The 24,507-nt window shown below is 37.9% G+C and overlaps 1 protein-coding gene across 2 annotated transcripts in view; it reads left to right on the top strand.

The window, feature by feature from the left end:
• Window positions 1-23,238, top strand: part of ATF2 (activating transcription factor 2) — an 87,038-nt gene extending 63,800 nt beyond the window's left edge. For both annotated transcript variants that reach the window (XM_063429764.1, XM_063429763.1), the window contains 2 exons: window positions 8,702-8,807; window positions 20,730-23,238. In XM_063429764.1, coding sequence (XP_063285834.1) covers window positions 8,702-8,807; window positions 20,730-20,950 — 327 coding nt within the window. In that variant the 3' untranslated portion in view covers window positions 20,951-23,238. The remainder of the gene's footprint in view (window positions 1-8,701; window positions 8,808-20,729) is intronic.
• The last annotated feature ends 1,269 nt before the right edge of the window (window positions 23,239-24,507 follow it).

Raw genomic sequence — 24,507 nt, 5'->3', positions numbered from 1 at the left:
GGCAACTGTCGGGGGGCGGAGCCTGGGACTGAACCCGACCAGACGCCATCTCCATCGGCTCCCGCCTATAACGAGGAAAACCGGCATAAACGCCTCGCCAACCCGTTTCACGTATAAGCCAAGACCATTAACAGACCCGGGGCACAGAGAGGAACAGGCGGATGCCCTTCTTTCAGCCCCCAAAGACCGGGAAGGCCAAGCGCCAAACCAAGGCCTACCTCCAGCCGCCCCTCCGCTCCCTGGAGACATACCTCGAAAGCTACCGGGGATATAACGAACCGGGAGTCGAAGAGGTGAGCGCTGCGGTACCCGTCCACACACCCGCAAAGATGACACGCCGCACACAGAAGGGACAGCAACACCCAACGGCAGAACAACCCGATATCGGGGAAATGCTGCAGCGCCAGACACAACCCAAGATGGCCGCGGAGGAGGCCTCCCCCGCACTAATGCGGCCTATACAGCCAGTCCAAGCCCCGGCTACGCACAGCACTGAGCTACCAGTCCTCAAAGCTATAGGGGAGCACAACCTGGCCACCAAACTAGACCTCCAACTCTGGATGCATGAACTCCAAGAATTGATAGCCAAAGACATAGGCAACATCAAAGCAGAGGTACGCCAAAACACTGACAAAATAAGCACAGTGGAGGAGATAGTAACAACGACCAGGAGTGAAGTAACCCAGCTTAAAGAAGCAGTATCCACATTGCAAGCGGCCCACCAGGCACTAGCGGTGCAGGTCTCCAATCAAGGAGATCGTCTGCGCCGCAACCACATAAAGCTCCGCGGAGTACCCGCGACAGTCACACAGGCCGAACTCCCTCACTTCCTCAGGAGGCTCCTGACCACTATCTTAACACCAACAGCAGCCCGGAAAATCACACTAGAGAGCTCATACCGACTACCAGCTGGACCCAACTCACCGCCCGCAGAAGCACGAGACATCATCCTGTGCTGCACCACGACACAGGACAGAATTGCCATAATGACAGCGGTGAAAGGCAAGACGCCCCTGGCGTTCGAGAACGCACAACTACTTTTCTTTCAAGACCTGACCAGAGCAACGCTGCAGTGGCGGAAAACAATGTATGACCTGACCAGCCGCCTGAGAACGGCAGGAATACCATACCGCTGGGGGGCACCCAGAGTTTTAACGCTCACCCACAATGGCAACTCGTACAGAGCCACATCGGAGACCGAAATCCCCGCAATCTTAACTGCATTGGGACTCACAGACTTACCCAAGACTGGAGCCATGAACAACCCGTCTCAGATGGGAGATCCGGCCACGACAAGCTCATTCACGCCTCGAACCCGTGGAGGCACAACCACAGCGCCCTGACAGGGACTGCACAAATCAGATGGCCACAGTTGATACAGCACCTTGGGACTCAGAGACAGACGGAGGGCGCTGACATGTTATCCATGTTAGATACCACATATATCTTTGAGATGTTGTTTGTTTTTGTTTTTGATGGGATTTTTCTTTATTGTCCATGTTGATACCTGTTCTCATGCCGTAGAAAACATGGAAGGGTTCACCAGCCAACACGTAACAATCTCCACGTTAATCCCCCCCCCACAAGCCCCCTTGGGTTAGGGGCACCCAACACCACGTAACAGAACACCAGACTAACACCAATTTTCACAAAGCGCGGCGACACTTAGCTTCTACTAGAGCACATAGGCGAAAGCTACCTTCCCCGCAACACACACCACAAAAGTTGTATACAAACAGGCAAGGTCCCCGGAAGCACGCAACAGCCATGGGGCAACAAGCCAACGCGAGCAACACCTAGGGCTAACAAAAGGGTAGCGCGCGCTAACACACGTACCAATAATGTACCGCAACTTGTTAAAGAAATTACAAAATGTGTGCAAACCAGTGTGACGAGTTAAATAATCTGTCTAGTACCATATACCATGCTTCACCTCTGTCACTGCTTTTGAATTGTTGACATGCACCTTTAAAATAAAGAATTAAAAAAAAAAATGGCAACTGTCATGGAACACCGACAGGAAAAGACTTTGTGCTGAAAAGGAGGTATTATATTACGTCCGATTTGGTCAGAAGCAACAAAGACCATGTGTAATTGGACCAACTATAAGCAACCTGAATTTATTTTTTGAGATGTTTGAGAGTTTCACATGATGCCAGTATGTGTAAATAAGCATAGTACATTACCTCAATTGTCTTCAGTCTGATAAGCAATGTTTCTGACCAGGGGACTTCAAGGGACACTACAAGCACCAATACAGCTTTAGCTTAGTGGAGTGGTTTTGGTATTTAGCCTCTACAGTCTCATTGCTTAATTATCTACCATTTAGGAGTTAAATCACTTTGTTCATACAGCTTTTCCCACACCTCGCTGCATGTGACTTGCACAACCTTCCTAAACACATCCTTAAAGGACCACTATAGTGCCAGGAAAACATACTCGTTTTCCTGGCACTATAGTGCCCTGAGGGTGCCCCCACCCTCAGGGACCCCCTCCCGCCCGGCTCTGGGGAGAGTAAAGGGTTAAATCTTACCTTTATTCCAGCGCCGGGCGGGGAGCTCTCCTCCTCCTCTCCGCCTCCGATCCTCCTTTTCGGCTGAATGCGCATGCGCGGCAATGCTTTCCTATGGACGCTTGCGTGCTCTCACTGTGATTTTCACATTGAGAATCACGCAAGCGCCTCTAGCGGCTGTCAGTGAGACAGCCACTAGAGGATTTAGAGGCTGGCTTAACCCTTATATAAACATAGCAGTTTCTCTGAAACTGCTATGTTTATATAAAAAAGGGTTAAACCTAGAGGGACCTGGAACCCAGACCACCTTATTAAGCTGAAGTGGTCTGGGTGCCTAGTGTGGTCCTTTAAAAATGTCCTAGATATTAGATTCCCTTATAGCACAGTCTCTTTAATTTAGAATTCTTATCTCCTGCTCTGTTAATAGCTTGTTAATAGAGCCTTCTGTGTGTGATTAAAGTTCAATTTACAGAGCATGAGAAAATCTTTTAACGTCCCCACTGAGCAATATATTCTTTAGATTTACAACTGTTTAGTCGTGTATGGATTGTGTGTGTGTGTATATATTATAGTGAGATGGTTGTGGATGGGGAAATTTATTCCCCCTTTTAAATTTTTCTTTTGTATCCTTAACCCTGTTTTGTTTTTTTCCCCAAATGTTTTTATTTTATTATGTTCCACTATTTTTAGTCAAATTGTTATTGATTTTTTTTTTCAAAATATTGTCTGTGTAGCATTTAATACCTACAATATTTGTCAATTTAATACCTACAATAATTTGTCGATTTTGGATTTACTAAATTTTTCATAAATCCTCAACACTTTTGGGGAAACCGTGAATTATTAAAAGTTTAGTTACTGAAATCAATATAAAAAAATGTTCTGTTCTGTGTAAATAAACACACTTTTATTTTTTTAAATGTGTACTTTTTTTTTTCCCCCTCTGTTCATGTTGAATTGGCTATATACCATAAAGAGTTAAAATGCCCACATGAAGGGTGATTTCAGGAGAACAAAATTTCTTTCTGTCTGCCAACTGCAAAATCGTTGGCTGTGAAGAACAGAATGACTTGCGAAGAAAATTGAATGTCAAAGAAATAATTAAAGCGTTCTTTATGTGAGCACATTAATCAATCCTGCGTTTTCCTTAATAACTCTTCACTTGACATGCTGGCAAAGCTGATCAGCATAGTGGGCAGTAATGACCCATGATTACTTTTACGTTACATTTAATAGTAAAAGTAATACGTTTGGAGGACTGCCTTTTGCACGGCAGCTTAGTCCACAAACAAATTGGGAGTTGCTCCTATTGCCCATTATAGCAAAATGTTGCTCTATTTTATATGAACAGAAAGGGAAAGGCTCCAAAGAATATTATGCACTGCTTATCTACTAAAAAATGAGTAGATGCTAAACATTTATTTGTTTTGTTTTAATGTATTTACATTTCATACGATGCAGATGAAAATGAAAGAAAGGGGCCTCAGGTAAAAGGACAAATTAGTCATTTGTTACATGTGATTTTACAGAGTAAGAGGTTCTATTTAAACTGTCAAAAGTAAAGACAAATAAGTCAATGGGACCTGATGGAATACACCTAAAGTTATTAAAAGACTTAGTGGTGTACTAGCAAAAACATTAACAGATTTATTTAACCAATCATTGTTAACAGGAGTAGTCCCAGAAGATTGGATGTTAGCGACTGTTGGGCCCATTCACAAGAAAGGTAGTAGGGAGGAGTCGGGCAACTATAGGCCAGTAAGCCTTACTTCAGTAGTGGGGAAAGTAATGGAAACCATGTTAAAGGATCGGATTGTTGAACATCAAAAAACACATGGATTTCGAGATCAGAGACAACATGGGTTTACTTCAGGGAGATCATGCCAAACTAATTGTATTGATTTTTTTTCATGGGAGAACTAAAATAATAGATCAGGGTGGTGCAGTGGACATTGCTTACCTAGATTTCAGTAAGGCTTTTGACACTGTTGCACATAGAAGGCTTATCAATAAACTGTAATCTTTAAGTTTGGATTCCAGTATTGTTGAATGTTTAAGGCATTGGCTGAGTGACAGGCAACAGAGGGTTGTAGTGAATGGAGTATATTCAAAGCATGGGCTTGTCACCAGTGGGGTACCTCAGGGATCTGTACTTGGACCCATTCTCTTTAATATTTTTATTGGTTGTATGGCAGAAGGTCTTGATGGTAAGGTATGTCTTTTTGCTGATGATACTAAGATATGTAACAGGGTTGATGTTCCAGGAGGGATAAGCCAAATGGCAAATGATTTAGGTAAACTAGAAAAACGGTCAGAGTTGTGGCAACTGACATTTAATGTGGATAAGTGCAAGATAATGCATCTTGGATGGAAAAACCCAAGGGCAGAGTATAGAATATTTGATTGAGTCCTAACCTCAACATCTGAGGAAAGGTATTTAGGGGAATTTATTTCAATGACTTAAAGGTAGGCGGCAGACAATGTAATAGAGCAGCAGGAAATGCTAGCAGAATGCTTGGCTGTATAGGGAGAGGTATTAGCAGTAGAAAGAGGGAAGTGCTCATGCCATTGTACAGAACACTGGTGAGACCTCACTTGGAGTATTGTACGCAGTACTGGAGACCGTATCTTCAGAAGGATATTGATACTCTAGAAAGAGTTCAGAGAAGGGCTGCTAAACTGGTTCATGGATTGCAGGATAAAACTTACAAGGAAAGGTTAAAGGATCTTAACATGTACAGTTTGGAGATAAGACGAGACAGGGGGGATATGATAGAAACATTTAAATACATAAAGGGAATCAACACAGTAAAGGAGGAGACTATATTTAAAAGAAGAAAAACTACCACAACAAGAGGACATAGTCTTAAATTAGAGGGGCAAAGGTTTAAAAATATCAGGAAGTATTACTTTACTGAGAGGGCAGTGGACGCATGGAATAGTCTTCCAGCTGAAGTGGTAGAGGTTAACACAGTGAGGGAGTTTAAGCCTGCGTGGGATAGGCATAAGACTATCCTAGCTAGAAGATAAGGCCAGGGACTAATGAAAGTATTTAGAAAATTGGGCAGACTAGATGGGTCGAATGGTTCTTATCTGCCTTCACATTCTATGTTTCTTTGTTTACATTTTTTTTTAATGTCTTCCCTGCTTTCTACTTTTGGAACTTCCAAAAGGCTGTGTCTTCTCCCATCACTGTTTCCCCAAATGATGTGGTGTTTTTTTGTTATGTTTTTGTTTTCTTCAATAAGCAGTTGGTGTTGTCCATGTAACTTCTCTATGGTAATTAAAACTGTATTGTTGCTTTTGAAGACAACGTTGTTCAGTATATTTTGTGTATACTATATACTATTTTGTCTATACATGAAAAGTCTTGAAATAAATGGGTGAACACTAATGGCTACACACATTGTGTAGATCTATAGTTGAAGAGATGCTGGAGTTTAGTCAATAAACTGTGCATTAACCCCTTAAGGACACATGACATGTGTGACATGTCATGATTCCCTTTTATACCATAAGTTTGGTCCTTAAGGGGTTAAAAACAGGATTGCAAATGTTAGGCCAAAATGGGCGACTTTGAAAAATGTTCCAACTCTTAGTCCTGATTTGATAATGTGGGCCGAATTTTGCAATTCAGTTTTCTGTTCACCACTGTAAAGTAAATTAATCATTCTATCTTGAAAAGGTTTTTATTATTAAAGTTAAAATTCAGTAATACTCCAGATAAGCCCATGTACATGTTGTATATTTTAAATTGCTAACATTTCTCTGTACAGCCAATATGTGAGGTTTTGGATTTATTATATATCTGCCTAGAAGTCCTTATGCACATGGTCAGTATAAAGTGTTTAATTTAGAAGTATAGAATGGGAGGGAAACCTGGAAAAATGATTTCTTAAAGGAGCACTATAGGGTCAGGAACACAAACCTGTATTCCTATAGGGTTAAAACCACCATCTAGCCACCCTGGTCCCCTCGTGTCTCCCTAAATATAGTAAAATCTTACTTGTATTAAAGTCTGGAGCTGTTGGCTTTGTCCCTGTTTCCTTTTGACCTGCCTGCTGACATCATCAGAAGTGGTGTTCTGAGCCAATCACAATGCTTCCCCATAGGATTGGCTGAGACTGAGAAAGAGGCGGATCAGGGGCAGAGCCAGCATGATTCAAACACAGCCCTGGCCAATCAGCATATCCTCATAGAGATGGATTGAATCAATGAATCTCTATGAGGAAAGTTCAGTGTCTGCATGCAGAGGGAGGAGATACTGAATGTTTGGATGCATTTTAGGCAGGCATGACCAAGGAAGGATCTCTAACAACCATCTGAGGAGTGGCCAGTGAAGCTATCACTAGGTTGTAATGTAAACACTGCATTTTCTCTGAAAAGACAGTGTTTACAGCAAAAAGCCTGAAGGTAATGATTCTACTCACCAGAACAAATTCAATAAGCTGTAGTTGTTCTGATGACTCTAGTGTCCCTTTAAGCAAACCATCCCTCTGCTATCCCCAAGCATGCCTTAGTGTACTCTTTTTAGTTTTGAAAGCTTTCAAGTCACCCTATCGGTTCATTGCCTCTAGTGTCTCAAGTATTGTGTGCACATGGCTGTTGGAGGAAAAAAAGCCCAGGAACTTTAACCATTCTAAACATATCTCCCCTTCACCCAAACTTTTTTTTTAAAATTTAAAAAAATATATATATTTTTTTTTTAATTGAATTTTAAAAATATTCAGCCGGTCATTGTCATCTGGCCTATGGGCTTAAGGGAGGTCCCCATTCTATTAAATTGCAACTTGTAACAAAAAATTGCAACTGGCACACTAAGACTTATGACACAGTGTCCCCTGTTCTGAGCTAGAACGGGAAGGGAGCTTAGAATGCCCCTTTTACAAGTTTAGAATTGTACATTAGTCTCCTATTTCCTGAATAATGTAACCTTATTAACAATTTCTGCTTAAACATGTATGTAAATATACATTCTGTTAGGTTTTGTTTTTTTAAATTAATTTTTTCTATAAAAATTTTTCATAAATTACTTTTAAAAAAATTGAAAAAAATCTGAGGTTCATGGTCTATTCTCCTTTCAACATATTTGCCATTTTCAGTAATGATTTACCTTGAATTTGCTGCCAGTTCTCAACAGCTCATAAAGGTTTTATGGGAGAATTAACCCATTGGAGTAATGCCATAATTACTCTGTTAAGAAAATATACATTTTCTTTGAAAACTTTTCTATTAATTGAATTGCAATGTGTTCTGTGCTTACTTGTAAGCGTTGCATGGAATTTATTTAGTGGTTGCATGAAAAATGATAATTTGAAGTACTAGTAATTGAAAATAAAGTGGGTGTTCAGAATCATGTGTATGTAATCATTTCAATTTCCTTTTTATATAGAACTATGCAGTATCAGCAAAGTGATGTTTCCATTTCTTTTCCAAACATTTCTAGTATGTATGTTTATATATTATTTCATTTTTTTGGGCTATTGTAAATTATTTTATTTTTGGTTTGGTTATGTCATGAATGTATACCCTCCTGGGAGATGCCGGCATTCAGGCCATTGAAGAGATGATGAAACATCAAATTCCTTATTCACAATCCAAGTTTGTCAGGGTTAATCATTAAAATGTGAATTCACCAAGCAAATGCAAATAGAAGCTCAATATAGCGGTTTTTAGGGTGGGCTGCTGTGTGTGTTTTTCTTTTATTTATCATTGATATTTATTTGGGGGGGGGGGTCTCCTGGTGAATTTCTGACATTTGATAAACATAGGTAGGGGTTCACCGTTACTTCTGTTACAGTTTAGGCACATACATCATTTTTATTTTATTCTCTTTAATCTAATGCCTACCGGTTTGTGAATTTCTTTCTATTGCAATAAAATCAATATTTCAGATAAAGACTGGTGGGTGGGGGGAGGGGGAACAAATCATGCCGTGGACAGTACTTATTTAACGTACGCAGCTCTGCACACTACCTACAACTGATGAAATTCCATGCCATAAAGGGGGCTTAGATTAGTATGACTGCATTGATAGTCAATGGCCTTTAGCAGGTTAATGGATGCTTTCTGAATTCAAGTTTAGTTCCAGAAGAGAGCTGCTGAGTAAACGGATGTTAGCACTTTACTGTGAACTTTGAGGACTTGTTCCATGTGGTTCTAAAGAGAAACTTTCCCCTTTACCTCCAGAATGAAGTCACCCTGCTGAGAAATGAAGTGGCGCAGCTGAAACAGCTTCTTCTGGCTCATAAAGATTGCCCTGTAACCGCCATGCAGAAGAAATCTGGCTATCATAGTGAGTAATGTTCCATTACCCATGGCCTTGGGCTACATCAGTGAAATACTGCCAAAAAAAAACGCGCTACCATTAATACAGGAGACTCGCACACTCCCACTTCTAGTGTTAACATTAAATATTGAAAATAAGGCAAGGTTACTGCTGGGTAAGTTTTAGATGTTATTTGATTAGGGTTATTTTCCACTTTGTGAAATATGACTTTGCTTAAGGTGCTTAAGTTCTTTGCAAGTCCTTCTGACACCTAAGAGATTAAAAGTGATTTTTCAGTTAAAATAATATAGATTTGAAGGGATGAATTCAAATAAATATTTACTTTCACTCACATTTTTTTTTAGTGGGAGACTAAACCCCTTGATGATCTTTAAGACTGCAATATTATGGTGGCTTATATTTTGCGGTTTGCTACAAAGCCATCACATGACCGTTTTCCCTCAGTGTCCTGTACTGTGTGTTCATCACTGACTCAATTACAGATTTTATTACGTCTGTGCGCAATCTGATTACCATAAATCAGCCTGCTAGTTGCAATATGTATCTTTGTGTGTGTTTTACACACACAATTTATAAGAACTCTGGCAACCGCATAGTAAACTACTATATTGAAGGTCTAGTGGTTTTTGAATGTCTGCAGAACCCAGAGATGACATCCTCTCAACTAATACAAGCTTCAGCTTTATGTATCCATTTTTTGTTTATTTATTTTCATATTTTTATTGTATTTGTTTTTAATATACTTTTTATTTTCATGTATTTTATTTTCTTTATTTTTTTTTAAAGGCTAAGGTTTCTTTAATCTTGGTGCAACAGTGGTCCATACAGCCTCTGGCCTGAGAGTGTTACTTCCACAAGGGTTGTGTATGCCTGCACTGATTTAAGGGTCCCTAGATTATACAAATCATTCACCCCATGTAATGTGTTTTTATTGCATAGTCTGTCACCCATTGTACAGTCGAGAATATGCCGCCACCATCAAGCAATCCTGCTAATCTCATTCAATTGTATTTGCAAAGCAAAAGTCTTATCCTTTTATATATTTAAAGGATGGGTGCCACGTAAAAACCTTACTGTGAGATGGGACTGTAAGGGTTTGCAGGTGGTATTTTCATAGGTTCCAGGTGTCAGGGAAAGCTGCAGCTCCCATAAACACTTTTTTTTTTGGCCACCTAGTGGGGGAAATAGTAATGCATCAGTAGCATAGCGATCGGCCTGGTCCTTGGTGTGCAAATAAATAAAGCTTAGGGGAGTGAAGTGATTCTGGGGGTCAAAATTCTGTACGTATGATGCATCCCTATTGGATTGCCACCTAACAGACGATATCAACAATGCTTTAAAAGTCAATCCAGAATGCTGATTACAATTTCAAGGCATTTATATAATTCAAGAACTCAATTTTTGCTTTTTTTATGCTGAAAGTAAATATGAAAATATTGTCTTGTATTGAACTCTAACTTTGTTTTTATATGAAATGTGTGTGCACATTTATGCTTCAATATGACAATCTAGTTTTTATTTTTTTTATTTCATGGGGTCACGTTCAGTCACACACAGATTCATTCTCTAAACTCAGAATTGTAGCTAGTTTAATTCTAAAGGACGGTTTTAGACTAAAATAGTTGTTCTGGAAAAAAACCTCAAAATGTCCCCTCCTGAATTACCCCGTAAGATTTTATTTATTTATTTTTCTAAAATTTTTGTTTGAATAACCCTGTCCATATTCCTATACATACAGCTCACAACACGTATTGTGAATCTTCAGAAATGTGTTACTTTAGAGTTGCATCTTGGATACAGTTAAATGGCAACTGTGCCTCAAAATGTTCTTTTTAGTATATGACCGGATCCTTCAGCCGTATACATGCACCTTGGGTGAGACAGTATTTGAAAACTGACAGTCTCTATGACCTTCTCTGCTTCACTCCCTGCACAGAAGCAGGAAGGACCATAGAGACTGTCAGTTTGTAAACAGTTTTTTATGTATGTATAAATATATATATCATTTTAATAATTTATTTCCGTGCAAAACTTGAAGAAATGACTATTCCACTTCTATGGGCTTTAAGTCTACATTATTCCATGTTTTTATCTATGAATTCTTTTTTATAGCTCAAAAAAATCCAAAGGTATTAATCACTACCAAAGCAAACTGATGCAGTAGATTTTGAGATCTTGCAAGCTTGCAGTCTATATAGCATGTGGTAGAGGAAGATATCATTTTTTCAAAGTGATGTTTCTATTCACCTCCTCAGCATTGTATAGGTTAATTATTGTTCAGTCTCTCCTTCAGTCTCGCTGGCTATGATATAGAATTTACCAACCAGCTGCTGCTGTAGAATAAATGGCCAATTTCGTCCCTCGTACACATATTTGTAACAAATAGCAAAACTGTGAATCCATTAGGCAGCATTCATAATATATAACCCACAGCTTTCTCTTTTATGATTTAATGGTATTCCAGGATATTTGTAAATGTGAAGATTGTTTCTGCCATATGCAGCCACTTCATTTTAATTTGCCAGTGTCAGTAATTCAGGAGGATAAAGAAACATTTTGAATTGCATGCGAACAGTTCCTCAGGTGCTTGCGATAAAATTTAATAGCCCCCATTTTACTTGTAGTCATTTTAAGCTGTTTTATCAGATCAGGCAATATTTTTTCATTTAAAAGAATTGAGAGGTAAACACAACTTTCTATTGCCATATATATTTAGAACACTGATTTTTGTCATTTTTGAGCTGATAAATCTTACTCCACAGATGCACAGTCATTTGACAGGGGTAGAGAATAACATTTTGCAGTAAATTGGAACAGGATAGGCATTTGCTAGAAATGGGTATTAACAATGATCACAGCAAGGATGAGCCCATTATACCTCCCATCTGATAAATCCACATAATGTCTGCCACAAGCAACTGCAATGTAAGCATGGTTTACCTAAACTATTTCTTATAAGGATTTTTGCTATCCCTCCAGACATAATTAGAATGTACTCATCCTCATGCTAAGCTTGTGTCTTCTGTTTTGCAGGAATGTAGACAAATGTTCCATAGTATTAAGAAATGGGACATGAGCAGAACCGGAGAAGACAATAAGGTGTACAATATTGTAAATTGTATTCACATAGTATTCTATAATGTACATTTTATACCTTGTGAAATTGGCCATTATATGACACTATATAATACAAGACGTTGTACAATATTGTAAATTGTAGACCACAGTGTGATATTCAGAAAACCAATATTCCTAAATATATCTGTAAAAATGTGTGATCTATAGATTTCCGCAGGAATGATTCGTACAAGCTGCAGTGTTTATTTGCCTCTTCTAAATAGAATATATATATATATATATATATATATATATATATATATATATATAAAATCTTTATATTTTTTTTTCTAAATCTAACGTTTTCCATTAATTACTGTATTGATTGAGGATGTTACATGGTGGTTGGAAGTATCAAAATATATTTCTTTTGTTTTTTGTTTGTTTGTTTTTTAGGTTACTGGCCCCATTTGTTTTTTTTTTTTTTTAAATAATTTAAAAAAAATAATTACTTTCCTGTAATCCAGCACCAAGACAGTCTTTTTTCCAACCCAATCCACGTAGTGTGAGAACTAATCCAATGAAATGGTATTGAGGACCTACATTGCAGGCACAGTCATTTCTGCAATCCGTCCTTTTGGTTCTCACAGAGAAGCACTGAATCTTATGCTTCTTTATGAGAAGTGTTAGCCATGCTTTGGCAACTTGATGCTGTTGATGACCCCAAAATTACATTTTTATTTTTTTATTCAAGATGTTAAGGAGGACATGCCTTACACCCCTTCGTCCTGGCCAGTCTCAGGATAAAAATAAGCAGAATTTTCATAGTGTAGACAAATTAGAACTCGCATGAAACATAGACTTACTGTAGTTGGGTCAGATGTTCAGTTTTATGTGCATTCAAATTTGTCTGATCATTTATATGCTTGCCAGACTACACCAGGTTTCAGTCTATGGGGGTGACCTATCAAGGCAAACACATTTGTTTTGGGATTTTTTGGATGATGGTGGGGGAAAGTAACTAAATAAGGAGTAACATGGAAACAATGAATACATGAATGGTTAGGCACTGTTTTGCCATAGTAAGTATTCCTTTATTTATTTTCGGTAAAGTGTAATTTGGAAGTATGTGAAGCACATCTTTTCAATCCAGTCCAGGATACACTTTTTTGGTGTGTTGGATGTATGCAGGGAACCATCTTTGGGTTATAATATATTATCATCTATACACTAGCTGTCAGTTTCCCCAGCACAAGGTGTTGATTAGATCTATACCTACTTGACGGTAAACTTGTTATCCACACAATCTCCAGGTGAAGTTTAATCATCTGAGCAACTAGAAGATTCTAGTGTGAAAAAGTTATAGTGTTATAGAAAAGCAAAACGTAATCACTGCATTTGATAGAGCATATTTTAACATGCATTACAAGGAATACTCCAAGCACCAAAACCACTACAGCGTGTTGGAGTCAGGAGTGCTCCAGCCAACCATTGGAAGGAGTCAACCCAGTTTAGAATGACTTGATGTCTTACCTGGGGATATTAAGCACTCCCCCTGCTTTCACGTCGTTCAATGGAGAAACTGATACTCTCTATATGTGATTTAACTCTTGCAGTGCATGGGCATAGATGTTCTTCTGTCATCCCCGGCCTAGAGCTTCTTAAAGGGACTCTGCAGTGCCAGGAAAACAAATCGGTGACCCCTTCAGTGACTTACCTGTATCCAGCGCCGATGTCCCTCGGCGCTGGTTCGGAGTCCGCCCACACTCCTCCCTCACCGACGTCATCTGGCTGGGGAGACCTATTGCGCATGTGCGGCCGTCGACGGGGGAGACCTAATGCGCATGCGCGGCAATGCCACGCATGCACATTAGACCTCCCCAGAGGAAAGCATTAAAAATGCTTTCAATGCTTTCCTATGGCGATTTCAGCGACGCTGGAGGTCCTCACATAGCGTGAGGACGTCCAGCGACGCTATAGCACAGAAAATCTGTGCTATGAACCTGGAAGTGCCCTCTAGTGGCTAGAGGAGGAGTTAACTCTGCAAGGTAAATATTGCAGTTTATGAAAACTGCAATAATTACACTTGCAGGGTTAAGGGTAGTGGGAGTTGGCACCCAGACCACTCCAATGGGCAGAAGTGGTCTGGGTTCCTGGAGTGTCCCTTTAATGACTTAGCATATCACAACCAGGGCACTGTCATTACGTGCGCTCTGGAACTGTGAGAGAGCTTTTGGTGGTCTGCACTCGATATTGGTGCAGACTGCAATGATCCCCTCGCCAGATCACCAGGGAAAGGTTAGTAGGAGTGGGGCAAAACACACACACAACTCATCCACGCTCAGACTCTTCTACACACATCTCTAAGCCTCCTTCTCAAACACATCTCATAGGCTGCGCATGATCAACTGATTCGCTCAGCCAATGAGCAAGCCCTACATGACTTAGCACATGTACATGACAAGCCCTACATGATTCAGGATAAGCAAATAAAGCCCCTTGGCTTAGGAGCTACCAACTCTCCATAGGAATTGGTGGAGATAGGAGCGGCACCCAGTGAACAACAGGTAAGAAGTCAAGCAGTAATGAAATGGTTTGACTCCTTACAATGGTCGGGGTAGGCATTGGGATACTCCTGGCACCATAACAACATCTTCACTTTGATGGGCAATACATATTAAGTGTTCTAATATGTAGAATTTGTATGGTGCAGAAATGAAGACGTGTTGTAATTAAACTTTACTGCAACATATAAATGCTATATACTAGAAGTCAGTATTTTTATTTTGCTATGAACTGTCGAAAAGAAGTGATACTGTTTAGACTTTAAGCATTTCACTCTTCACCTACTGTTCCTGGATGTCAAATATGCACAATATGTTGTCACTATATAAATAATTGTAATTATGGATCCATGAAAACACAGGTCAGGAACACTGAACATCAAAAAAAATAATATATTTTTTTTAAGTATCTGCATATACATAAATTTCTAAGCTGTATTAGTTGGCATTCTTTTAATGTAAACATGCCGCAGGGCAGCACGTTTCAAGTGATGACCATCAACATGGTTCAGAAAAACCTGACTACAAAACCCTAGTCCTTCTCCTCCCAGAAATAGGATTTGTCTAGTCCTGTAAAATATTTAGCAGACCTACCTTCCTTTTTAAATGGGACACTTTAAAAATAAAAATAAAAAAATTACTTGCCCTGTGTGTAGAAGACAAACATTCCACCAATTAGTAACTCGTTTGAATATCAGTCACTAAATAGGGTGTTACACCCTCTGTACTTAAACCATCACCTCTTGAACATATGGATTTCAGGATTACACATTTTCTACCTAGTTAAATCTTGGAATGAGAGATTTTGTAGGGGGGCAACTTGTAAAATAGCACGGCTTTTCTTTGGAAAACATATTTCTGCTCTTAATCTTTATTCGCATTTTGTGTGTGTATATTATTATACATACAATGTTTGTCTAATATACTGGGTTATTCTTTCCATTATATTCTTTCTATCTACTTTCTTAAAACTTGTGTATTTTTTTATTTTTACTTTAAGTGGTTAATGTAAAGCAATAGTGTCCAGTGTCCGATCCCCAGCTGCCATTGGATTGTGGGGAGTACTGAGCAGCTGGAGAACGAGGATTAGACACCCTGATATGTAGCAAATCTCTGGTGAGCAAACTGTTATTTCAGGTCTCTGTACAGCACTGCAGCAATCAGACTTAAGTCTTTTATGCAATAAAATATCATTATCATTATCTTCATCTAAAAAAATTGTTAGTGGGGCAAAACGCACATTTGCAGTATACCATTTACAGTGATCTATAGTCATGGGCTTTTTAATTCTGTTCAGAATGATTGAATTATTAGTCAGATTCCGTAAGTGAAGAAGTTGATTTTCTGTGCCTTGAGCCCAATTAATTTGTGCATCGCTAGAACAGCTGGTGGCATTTAGACTCTAAGTGTTGCTTACTCTCCTGAGTGAACATCATTAGAGTCAGGTGTTAGAATAATCCACTGCTGCCGTTAATGGAAAAGCAGGCAGATTCATTTGAAAACTAATCTTTATTTGCCAAAGGAAGCTTTTCAAGATATGTTTACATCACATCTTATAATAATATTGCATTAGTTAATTTACAATGTGCTTACTAAAAATAGTCATGCTCAAAGTTGTATCCACTCATGTGAAATGACAACCCTGCTGTTCGTTTCTTAAGAGAATGTTCTTTTTTTTTTTTTTTAAACTCTTTATTTTGAATAGGATTACGAATCTTCTAAAAATAAACGTGTAGCCTGTCACACTTACAAGTTGCCTGAATGATAAACAAAATCCAAAATACCTTTTCTCTCCCCGCAGAAGAGCCAGGATTTGTTGTGAGCTGATTTTAAGTAGAGATCTAATAGGGTTTTGAGATCAGCAGATGCTTTTGGGACATCTCTAAAAACTGAATACTTTAGGGCTTTATATTAACCAATACAGCCCTTAGCTAGGCATTTTATTTGAAGACCATTCTAAATCCGATTGCAATATGGCATCTACAATAAATAAAATATGATGACTTTTTTTTTAATTACGTAGTTAAGGTTATGGGATGTAAGATACATTTGCTGTTTACAAAAAAAAAAAGAGGACTGCTACCTCAGCAAACATCATTTTGTTTTGCGATCTGCTGCAAAGATCACATTCCTAAGCATCATAATGATTTTAAATTCCTGTAAACAAATCTATTTACATCACTCCCACCCTATATACTCTTTAACCTGTCAGAATCCACTGAAACCCAAAGTCAAAACCACATTATCTCATCCCCGTACCTCTCTAATCAACCCCAGCTACAACCACATTACCCTATCGCCTTATTCCCTAAAACCACCTATCCGCTTCAATTGCAATACGATCTCTGTACTCTCGTGATTACCACTAACCCTATTCCCCTCTTACAAACCATTACCCCAGCTTTATAATCTAATATAATCTAGTCACTCCTAGTGTTGTATTATTCCAGTCTACTAACACATAGTTACATCTCCACTGCAATAAATCCCAGATAGACAGGGTCCTCAGCCCTCCAGGCATATTTATCCCAGACAGACAGTGCCCTCACATCGCTCCCAGCCAGATAATGCCTTTACACCTCCCAATCACATGAATTCCAGACAGTGTATTCAGCTCACAATCAAATCAATCCCAGCCAGAGATTGCCCACCACTCACATCATTCCCAGCTGGAGTATCTTTAGCCCTGCTCTCATATCCAGATAGTGCCCTTATTCCGGTGGTCTAATGGAGCAGTCAACTACAGCAACAGGTTCTTCCCTGGCTCGACACAAACCCCTCTTTCACATACACAGCACAGGCAGAGAGAACTGTGCAGTTCTGTTTTCATTTTTATTTTTTATTTTTTTCCAGGTTACTACAGTTGTGTTCGTGAATAAACCACTAAGTGAACACACAACCTTGAACATGAACAGAACTTGTGGCATTAGGGTTTTCATGCCACCTGTGAGCTGCATGAAAATAGCAGAAGGTCCGTCCCCGTCCCCCACACTTTCAGTCCTGTCTACGTTCCCTGTTATACAAGCTAATAAACGCTGGAAAGATAATCTGATCTTTTAATATTTTTCAAGTTACAACTCTGGGAGATGTATTAAAATGCTAAAACTCATGGGTTGTCAGTGAATTCCATTCATAACATTTTAACATCTAGGGAATGCACTTGGAGTACGCTACTCTGACATAATGACTTTTCATTGCATTTTCTTTCTCTAGTGTCCTCGTATCCCCTTGATCAGAGGACTTCGGCTGGCAAGCTCTTTTTCTACCCAGATATCTATAGTTTACGCCAGTGGTTATTGGTCACTGCAAATTATACCCTAACACACAGTACTTGAAGTGTATTGTCTGTCCTTAGAATAGCTTAATGTTAGCAAAAAGTTATTGAACACAAGAATGGTCTGAGACAGGCCAAGGTCGAGGGAAACCAGAGTTTAGACACAACGGCAAAATCAGCTGGCTCAAGGTTGGACAGATCGGAAGAGTCCAAACTAAGCTGCATGAACAACTGGAATAGATTGCAACCACAAGGAACGTGCTATTGTGATCACCAGGGAATAAAATAAAGATAATCTGTTTCATTGGCACTTTAGTGATCCGTGAGACCTTGATTTCAAAGTGTCGTGCGCGCCGCAGCCTTCTCCTTGATATTACTGGAATTACCGCCTTACCTGTAACCTGGCATCCAGGCGCGTTTCGTCTGTATCAGATTTTTCTTAAATTCAAGGGCAAACTGATCAATAAAGTGGCTGTTGGCGCTGGTCGTCTTGATTTTATGTGAGCTTAACTTGTATTGGCTGTAATAATGCTTTTAAATTGGTTTCACACAAGGTAGTATTCCTGATTTTTTTCTATGCCCACTGAGGACCTTTCTTTTTATGCTGGTCTGCAACGCAAGTTTGCGACTTCTAGGTTTTAAATACAGAGGGCAGACTTTTTCATGTACCTTGCAACTATTGCAGCGGCAAGATTCTCTAAATTGGAAGGTACCGGCAGTATTTTATTGGAAATCATTTTTCAAGTGAATCTCTTATAGTGGACCTTTTTTAACGGCTGATACGTGATTTTCTATTGTTATTGTTCTACCACTGCAAGTTTTACTTTGTGTTTTTTATTTTTTTCTGTAACATTTTATTTCACCCCACTTTTATTGCTTGATTACTCTGAGTAGGAGAGAGATTTTTATTTAGTGCAGTTTATCATTTCTATTGGAGAGTAATTGGTGTTTACAGCAGCACACGTGCTCAAAATGAATGATTTACAAACAGTTCTCCATTTAGGAATTTTCCAATTCTGTTTGCATGGGTATTACAAAACCCAGTCCTTACAATACACAAGGAAACACTGTACTTTTTTTTTTTTTTATAAATGATTGGTTGTATACTGGTGAAATTAATGGTGAAATTAATGTTTAGATATTTACCACAGGAATAGTTAGGACTAAAGGAAAAAACAAAACTGTAGCGATATTTTTTCCAAATATTCAAAGTAACACAGGAAAGTAAAACATTTTATTGAAGAGCACCGTTTGCTTAGCAAAACCACATTTATTTCCATTATGGGTTTTGGAATGTTACCACAACACCACTGGCCGTGCAGACCGGAGTGTAGCTAGTGTTTAATAGCATTTTGATGGACGACACTTGTGCTTATTGACTAAACTTGGATTTATCGCGTCCAATTTAGTCCAATTTTGAGCCACAAAAGCCAAGTTGGAAAATTAGTAAAGGGTTGAGAATGTTTTCCAAATCTGCCATTTTGGTGTATAACTTATGAGGATTATATTGTGGGGACAATAGATAGTTTTCCACAATTCCTGGGTTTAGTTAATAAACCGCTCAGAGCATAACTGAATATATATATTAAACAGGGGAGGGAATATATATATTAAACAGGGGAGGGAATATATATATATTAAACAGGGGAGGGAATATATATATTAAACAGGGGAGGGAATATATATATTAAACAGGGGTGAGAATATATATATTAAACAGGGGTGGGAATATATATATTAAATAGGGGTGGGAATATATATATATTAAACAGGGGTGGATTTGGAGAAGGATTTTCTTATTTTATCATTTTCTGCAGGGGAGTTTTTATTTTTAAATATATATTTTTTTAAAAAATGTAAATATATATATATATATATATATAGAGAGAGAGAGAGAGAGAGAGAGTTGATGTTCCCCTATAAAATTCTTCTTAAAGAAACCCTATAGCATTGGGAATACAAACCTGTATTCCTAACACTGTAGTGCCCTCGTCTCTAGTTAGATTTGGGACTTCCCTCCCCCCTCTTATTTGAAAGAGGAAAAGAAAATAGAGTTTTTACCTGCCTTTTTCCAGCGCTTAGACTGCCTTGACGCTTCTGGTCTATCTGCCTCTCGCTGTGTCATAGAGGAGACGTTTCTTCCTCCTTCGTTGTTCCAACCCAATACTCCTCATAGAGGAGCGTTTGGGACCTGATGCGCATGTGCAGTGAACACCTTATATGCATCCAGTGCTTATCTGGGAAAGCATTGAATCCAGTGCTTTCATATCAGCTGCAATATCACATCACCAAGTTTTACTTGGTCGGTGCAGCAGTAGCGCCTCTAGTGGCTATCAGCATGGCAACCACTACAGACTTGTTTAACCCTTCAAGGTACAACACTGTCATTTTTTGCAGAAATGGCAATGCTTTACCTTGAAGGATTAAACCTACAGGACTTCTGAGATTAAGTGGTCTGGGTGACTTTAGTGGTCCTTTAACTAGTTCGTGACTGGAACTTTATATCACAGCCCCTACCCAGTTCTCCTTTTATTGCAACTTGGAATGTACAGTTTACACACCTTCGAATTATTTGTTGCATGCTACCTTAAACAAATGCACATGTCAACCATTTAACGTCATTCTTGGCTGTGCTGTGCATACCCTTTGACTGTACAGCTGTCCACTTTTTGAAAATGCCTGTACACTTCCTGTTTGAATTAAATGCAGGGGTGGCGCTTTGACAAGCCGTTACCTTTTTCTTTTCTCTTTTTTTCCCCTTATAAATGAAACCTGCTTCAGCATGCACACAATTGTGGGTGATGGATTCTCTTTGATGGGCGTATTTAATCTTGCTTCATGGAATAGCCATGTTAACTGTAAATTCCATTAATAACATTTTATACCGGAGTTGGCTTAATAAAGTTCTCTAAATAGGAATAGAATTATCTTGATAAATGCAAAAGTGTGCATGCATATTGTGGTACAATATTATTGTTGTGATATTTATAAAGCCTATGTAATAAATATATATATATTTTTTTTTTATATCAGATGCAGAGAAAGACGAGAGTTCTGAAGACATTTCGTTGCCTAGCAGTCCGCAGACTGAAGCGATACAACACAGTTCAATTAGTACTTCTAATGGAGTCAGTTCCACGTCTGTGGCAGAAGCAATAGCAACATCTGTTCTCACCCAAATGGCAGATCAAAGTACAGAGCCAGCTGTTGCACATGTTATGGCTCCGCCTCCTGCGCAGTCATCTGGAAGTTGATTAAAATTGTCTGTGACGCAGTAGGACTTAGTAACAATTGCTGACTTTGAAGGGAAAATCATTGACCGGCCAGTCTTAAATTAGGAGGAAAAAGTAGCTCAAAATCATAATTTAATTTACAAAAAAAGTAGCCCACCATTGTTTTACTCTGGTTAAGGATTTCTTTTTTTCCATTAATATTTAATTCTTATTTTGGAGGGGATGTTGCATTTAATTTCTCCTTTAAGCATATATGATATGCACGAATATGGTTTAAAAATTTTACTTTGATATTTTTGTTTTAAGAGATATCAGGATGACCTTTCAAATTGAAATGTTGAGTATATGGTGGTAATGGTTAGTCTGCAGCATTTATACCAAAGTTCTGCATAGTTCCTTTTGACTTTGAGTGTCAAGGTCATAATGCACTAGGCATGAGAAAGAAAGACAAGGTCGGTTTGCTTTTAATCTTTTTGCCTTTTTATTTTGCACATTCAGAGGGGGAGAGTATTGGGAGAAAGTCTATCGATTTTTGTTTTATGTAGGTTATTTCGGCTTTTTAATCATTTTATTTTAAATTGAACATACTACTTGACGTAAAGATAAAATGACAACCTTTGTAGTGATCAAAATCGCATCATTTTAGATGTATTTTAAAATACTTTTTCTGTAGTTGAAGTGCAGTTATTTAGTTTTAATGTTTTTCTTGGGAAGCTTACTAAAATCGTAGTAACCATTCCGTGGAGTGTTAGTTTATTAGTAATAAGTAGAATGGTTTTTGAAATTCCACATCTACATGTAATATCATGACGTTGATGTATACCATGATTATGACCGCCAGAAAAAGCCTAAAAACCTACATCGGACAATTCGGAAAAACTATTTTTGTCATTGTATTTGCAAGCTAACGTTATTAATTATTGTGTAAGCACTGTCATCTTCCTAGTAGCAAACTTTTGATACATTTCTTGTGGATAAACAAATCGGTATCAAGATACTTTTGGAGATGTTACTGTGATGTTCTGAGTGTATGAGTAGGAGGGGGGGGGGGTAGTTGGGGAATGATGGAGGTATGAATGAATCTGTAGATTCGTGCCAGCAAAGTATGCTTGAATGTTTAAAGATGCCTTCAATATATGCTGGCTCATACAAGATTGCAGGTGAATTAAACCATTGTGTATTTAACTAACATTCCATGACGTAACTTGTTTTGGAGGCGATGATTGTAAAGTACGCATTCTCACTATCCAGTTGTCTGTCGGATATTGAGTTATCTCAATGTGCCATTATCTACTCTGATTCACAATGCAATATTTCAGTAAATCAATGTGTTTACATGGATATATAAAGAAGCATCTGTTTGCAGAGATCTGCTCTCTAAATTCTGGATTCATCAGTAGCTTTTTCTGCAACTGGTAGTGCTAATTTTATACATTCTATAATCCAGATCTGTCATGCACCCCATCATGAATATATATATTTTAAACTTAGTAAATTGTTTAAAGATTAATTTAGGACAAACTCTAAATGCAAATCAGTTGGAATCCGATTTTTAGAGGGACTGTTTTAGTGCAACACAATGCAAAGTCTAATTTTTAATCATCTATAAATCGTGCATGTGTACAGACTGTTTGCAATGCATGCTGGGTTTAATCCACATGCCCGCAGACTGTAGCTGTAGCGCTCATGGTAAGGTGTTCCAGTTATTTAAAAAATACTTACACCTCTACGTTTGCTGGCCATTTGGAAATGAGTGTAGATGATAAAAATGGATCTCTGTCATATTTCGCATGACGGGTCCCTTTAAAGAAAATGCACTACATGATATATGGGTATATTTTATTATTTGATCGTGGATGGGGGCATGCAGTATATAATTTCACATATTATGCTGTTAGAACCTCCATGGAAAAAAATGTGAATTCTGCAGGAAAGCTTTAGATTTCATTTCAATGACATCTTTGCAATTACACGTCATTAGTGAAATAGTGATTATCCTTGAATAATACAGACACGTTTTCACCTTATTTATACATTTCAATTACTTTTCTTTTGTATTCTTAAATTGTAAATGAAAAGAACATCTTGTAAGTATGAAGAGAAAATGTACTTGGTGAATGGTGTTCCGGTATTAGAAATGCGCATCTTTGTTCTGCCACTAGAAAAAAAAATTGCTCTAAAGTCCTTTTCATAACTTGTCACTATGTCTGTACTTAACAATTTTGAATCTTTGACATTTCACAAACTGTACTTTTCACTCTTAGTACAGTTTGCATGAGTAAATTATGTACAAATAAAAAATAAAAAAATCTATCATTTAATTGTGTTCTTGGTTTTAAGTGGTGAAAATAAACCTATATTCACTTGGGAATGGCATGTATTCATCCAAAGCGTAAGAACATTTAGAAAAGATGTTGTGTCCATTGTCCCCACAATATAATTCAAAATTACATTCACACACATATATTTAACAGAACCTCCTATTAATAGCACGGATAGAAAAACGGCACTTCTGGACATTAAATCATTGAATAAAACATGAAAAACTTTACTTATTTTATTTGTTTATATATGGTATTTTATTTTTAAAGGGTAAAGGTGAGTACAGCGGTCTGGATTTTTACATTAAAATGTTAAAAGGTGGGGTTTTTTTTTTTTTTTTGTACCATTCAAATATCTTTGTTACGCAAAGGCGATACACATATATAATATTAAAATTTACTAAAGATGACGGTCCACTTTTAAATTCAAGGAAATCTTTCCTGGTTATTAAGAAACTTTTTCCATTACAAAATTGTCAATCGGTAGGTCAGTTCACATTACAGAAAAACAAAGTGTTTGGATGCATTTTGTTATTTTATTTATCAAACATTTTTTGATGAAAGACTGTAAAATCAAATAATATATAAAGAAATGCTAATAAATTATAGAGAAAAAGTTTTCTGTTTAATACAGTTCCGAAAATTTATTTTATCTTAAGCAAAGAAATTATATTTTTAGTGTTCAATAACACAAAATTAGTGACAGTTTTAAATTGCCGCGCTTCTAAATTAATGTCATTATAGTCTGGTGAGTAAAAGTTAGACTTCACTTGATTGACAGCTAATAAATGGCTGCTACCATCTCAGCTCATTAAGAAGCGAATCAAGGTCCCCAATGATCACCTTAAAAGCAAACTGTGCGTGGCTACTAGAGTTTGCTGGTTCTTAAGAAAATCTATAGTTTTCCTTAACCACACCCTCCCCAGGGTTTTATTACAGGCATTCAAGTGAAGCACAAGAACGGTATTTCACGTGAATGACTATTAGCATGGGTGCATAATACACAGCAGTGAAACTATTTTGATAGGAAGAAAGTTAGAGAAAATATAGTACCTGGAATATAGAAGTTTTAAAGACTGAAATTATGATTATTATGTATTATTTTTTTGATAGCGTACAGTTTTTTCAGACCGTGCGAATACAGATCACCAGAAAAAATACATTGATACTTCTATGAAATCATTTTTATGTTAATATTCTATATTGTTTTTAACTAACATGAGTTGTTAAATATAAAGAGCATTTCAAATTTGAAGC

Source organism: Pelobates fuscus, chromosome 8 (genome assembly GCF_036172605.1).
Source record: "Pelobates fuscus isolate aPelFus1 chromosome 8, aPelFus1.pri, whole genome shotgun sequence".
NCBI classification, from domain to species: domain Eukaryota; kingdom Metazoa; phylum Chordata; class Amphibia; order Anura; family Pelobatidae; genus Pelobates; species Pelobates fuscus.
The sequence above is the reverse complement of the archived record's forward strand: the minus strand, read 5'-3'. Positions and strand labels throughout refer to the sequence as shown.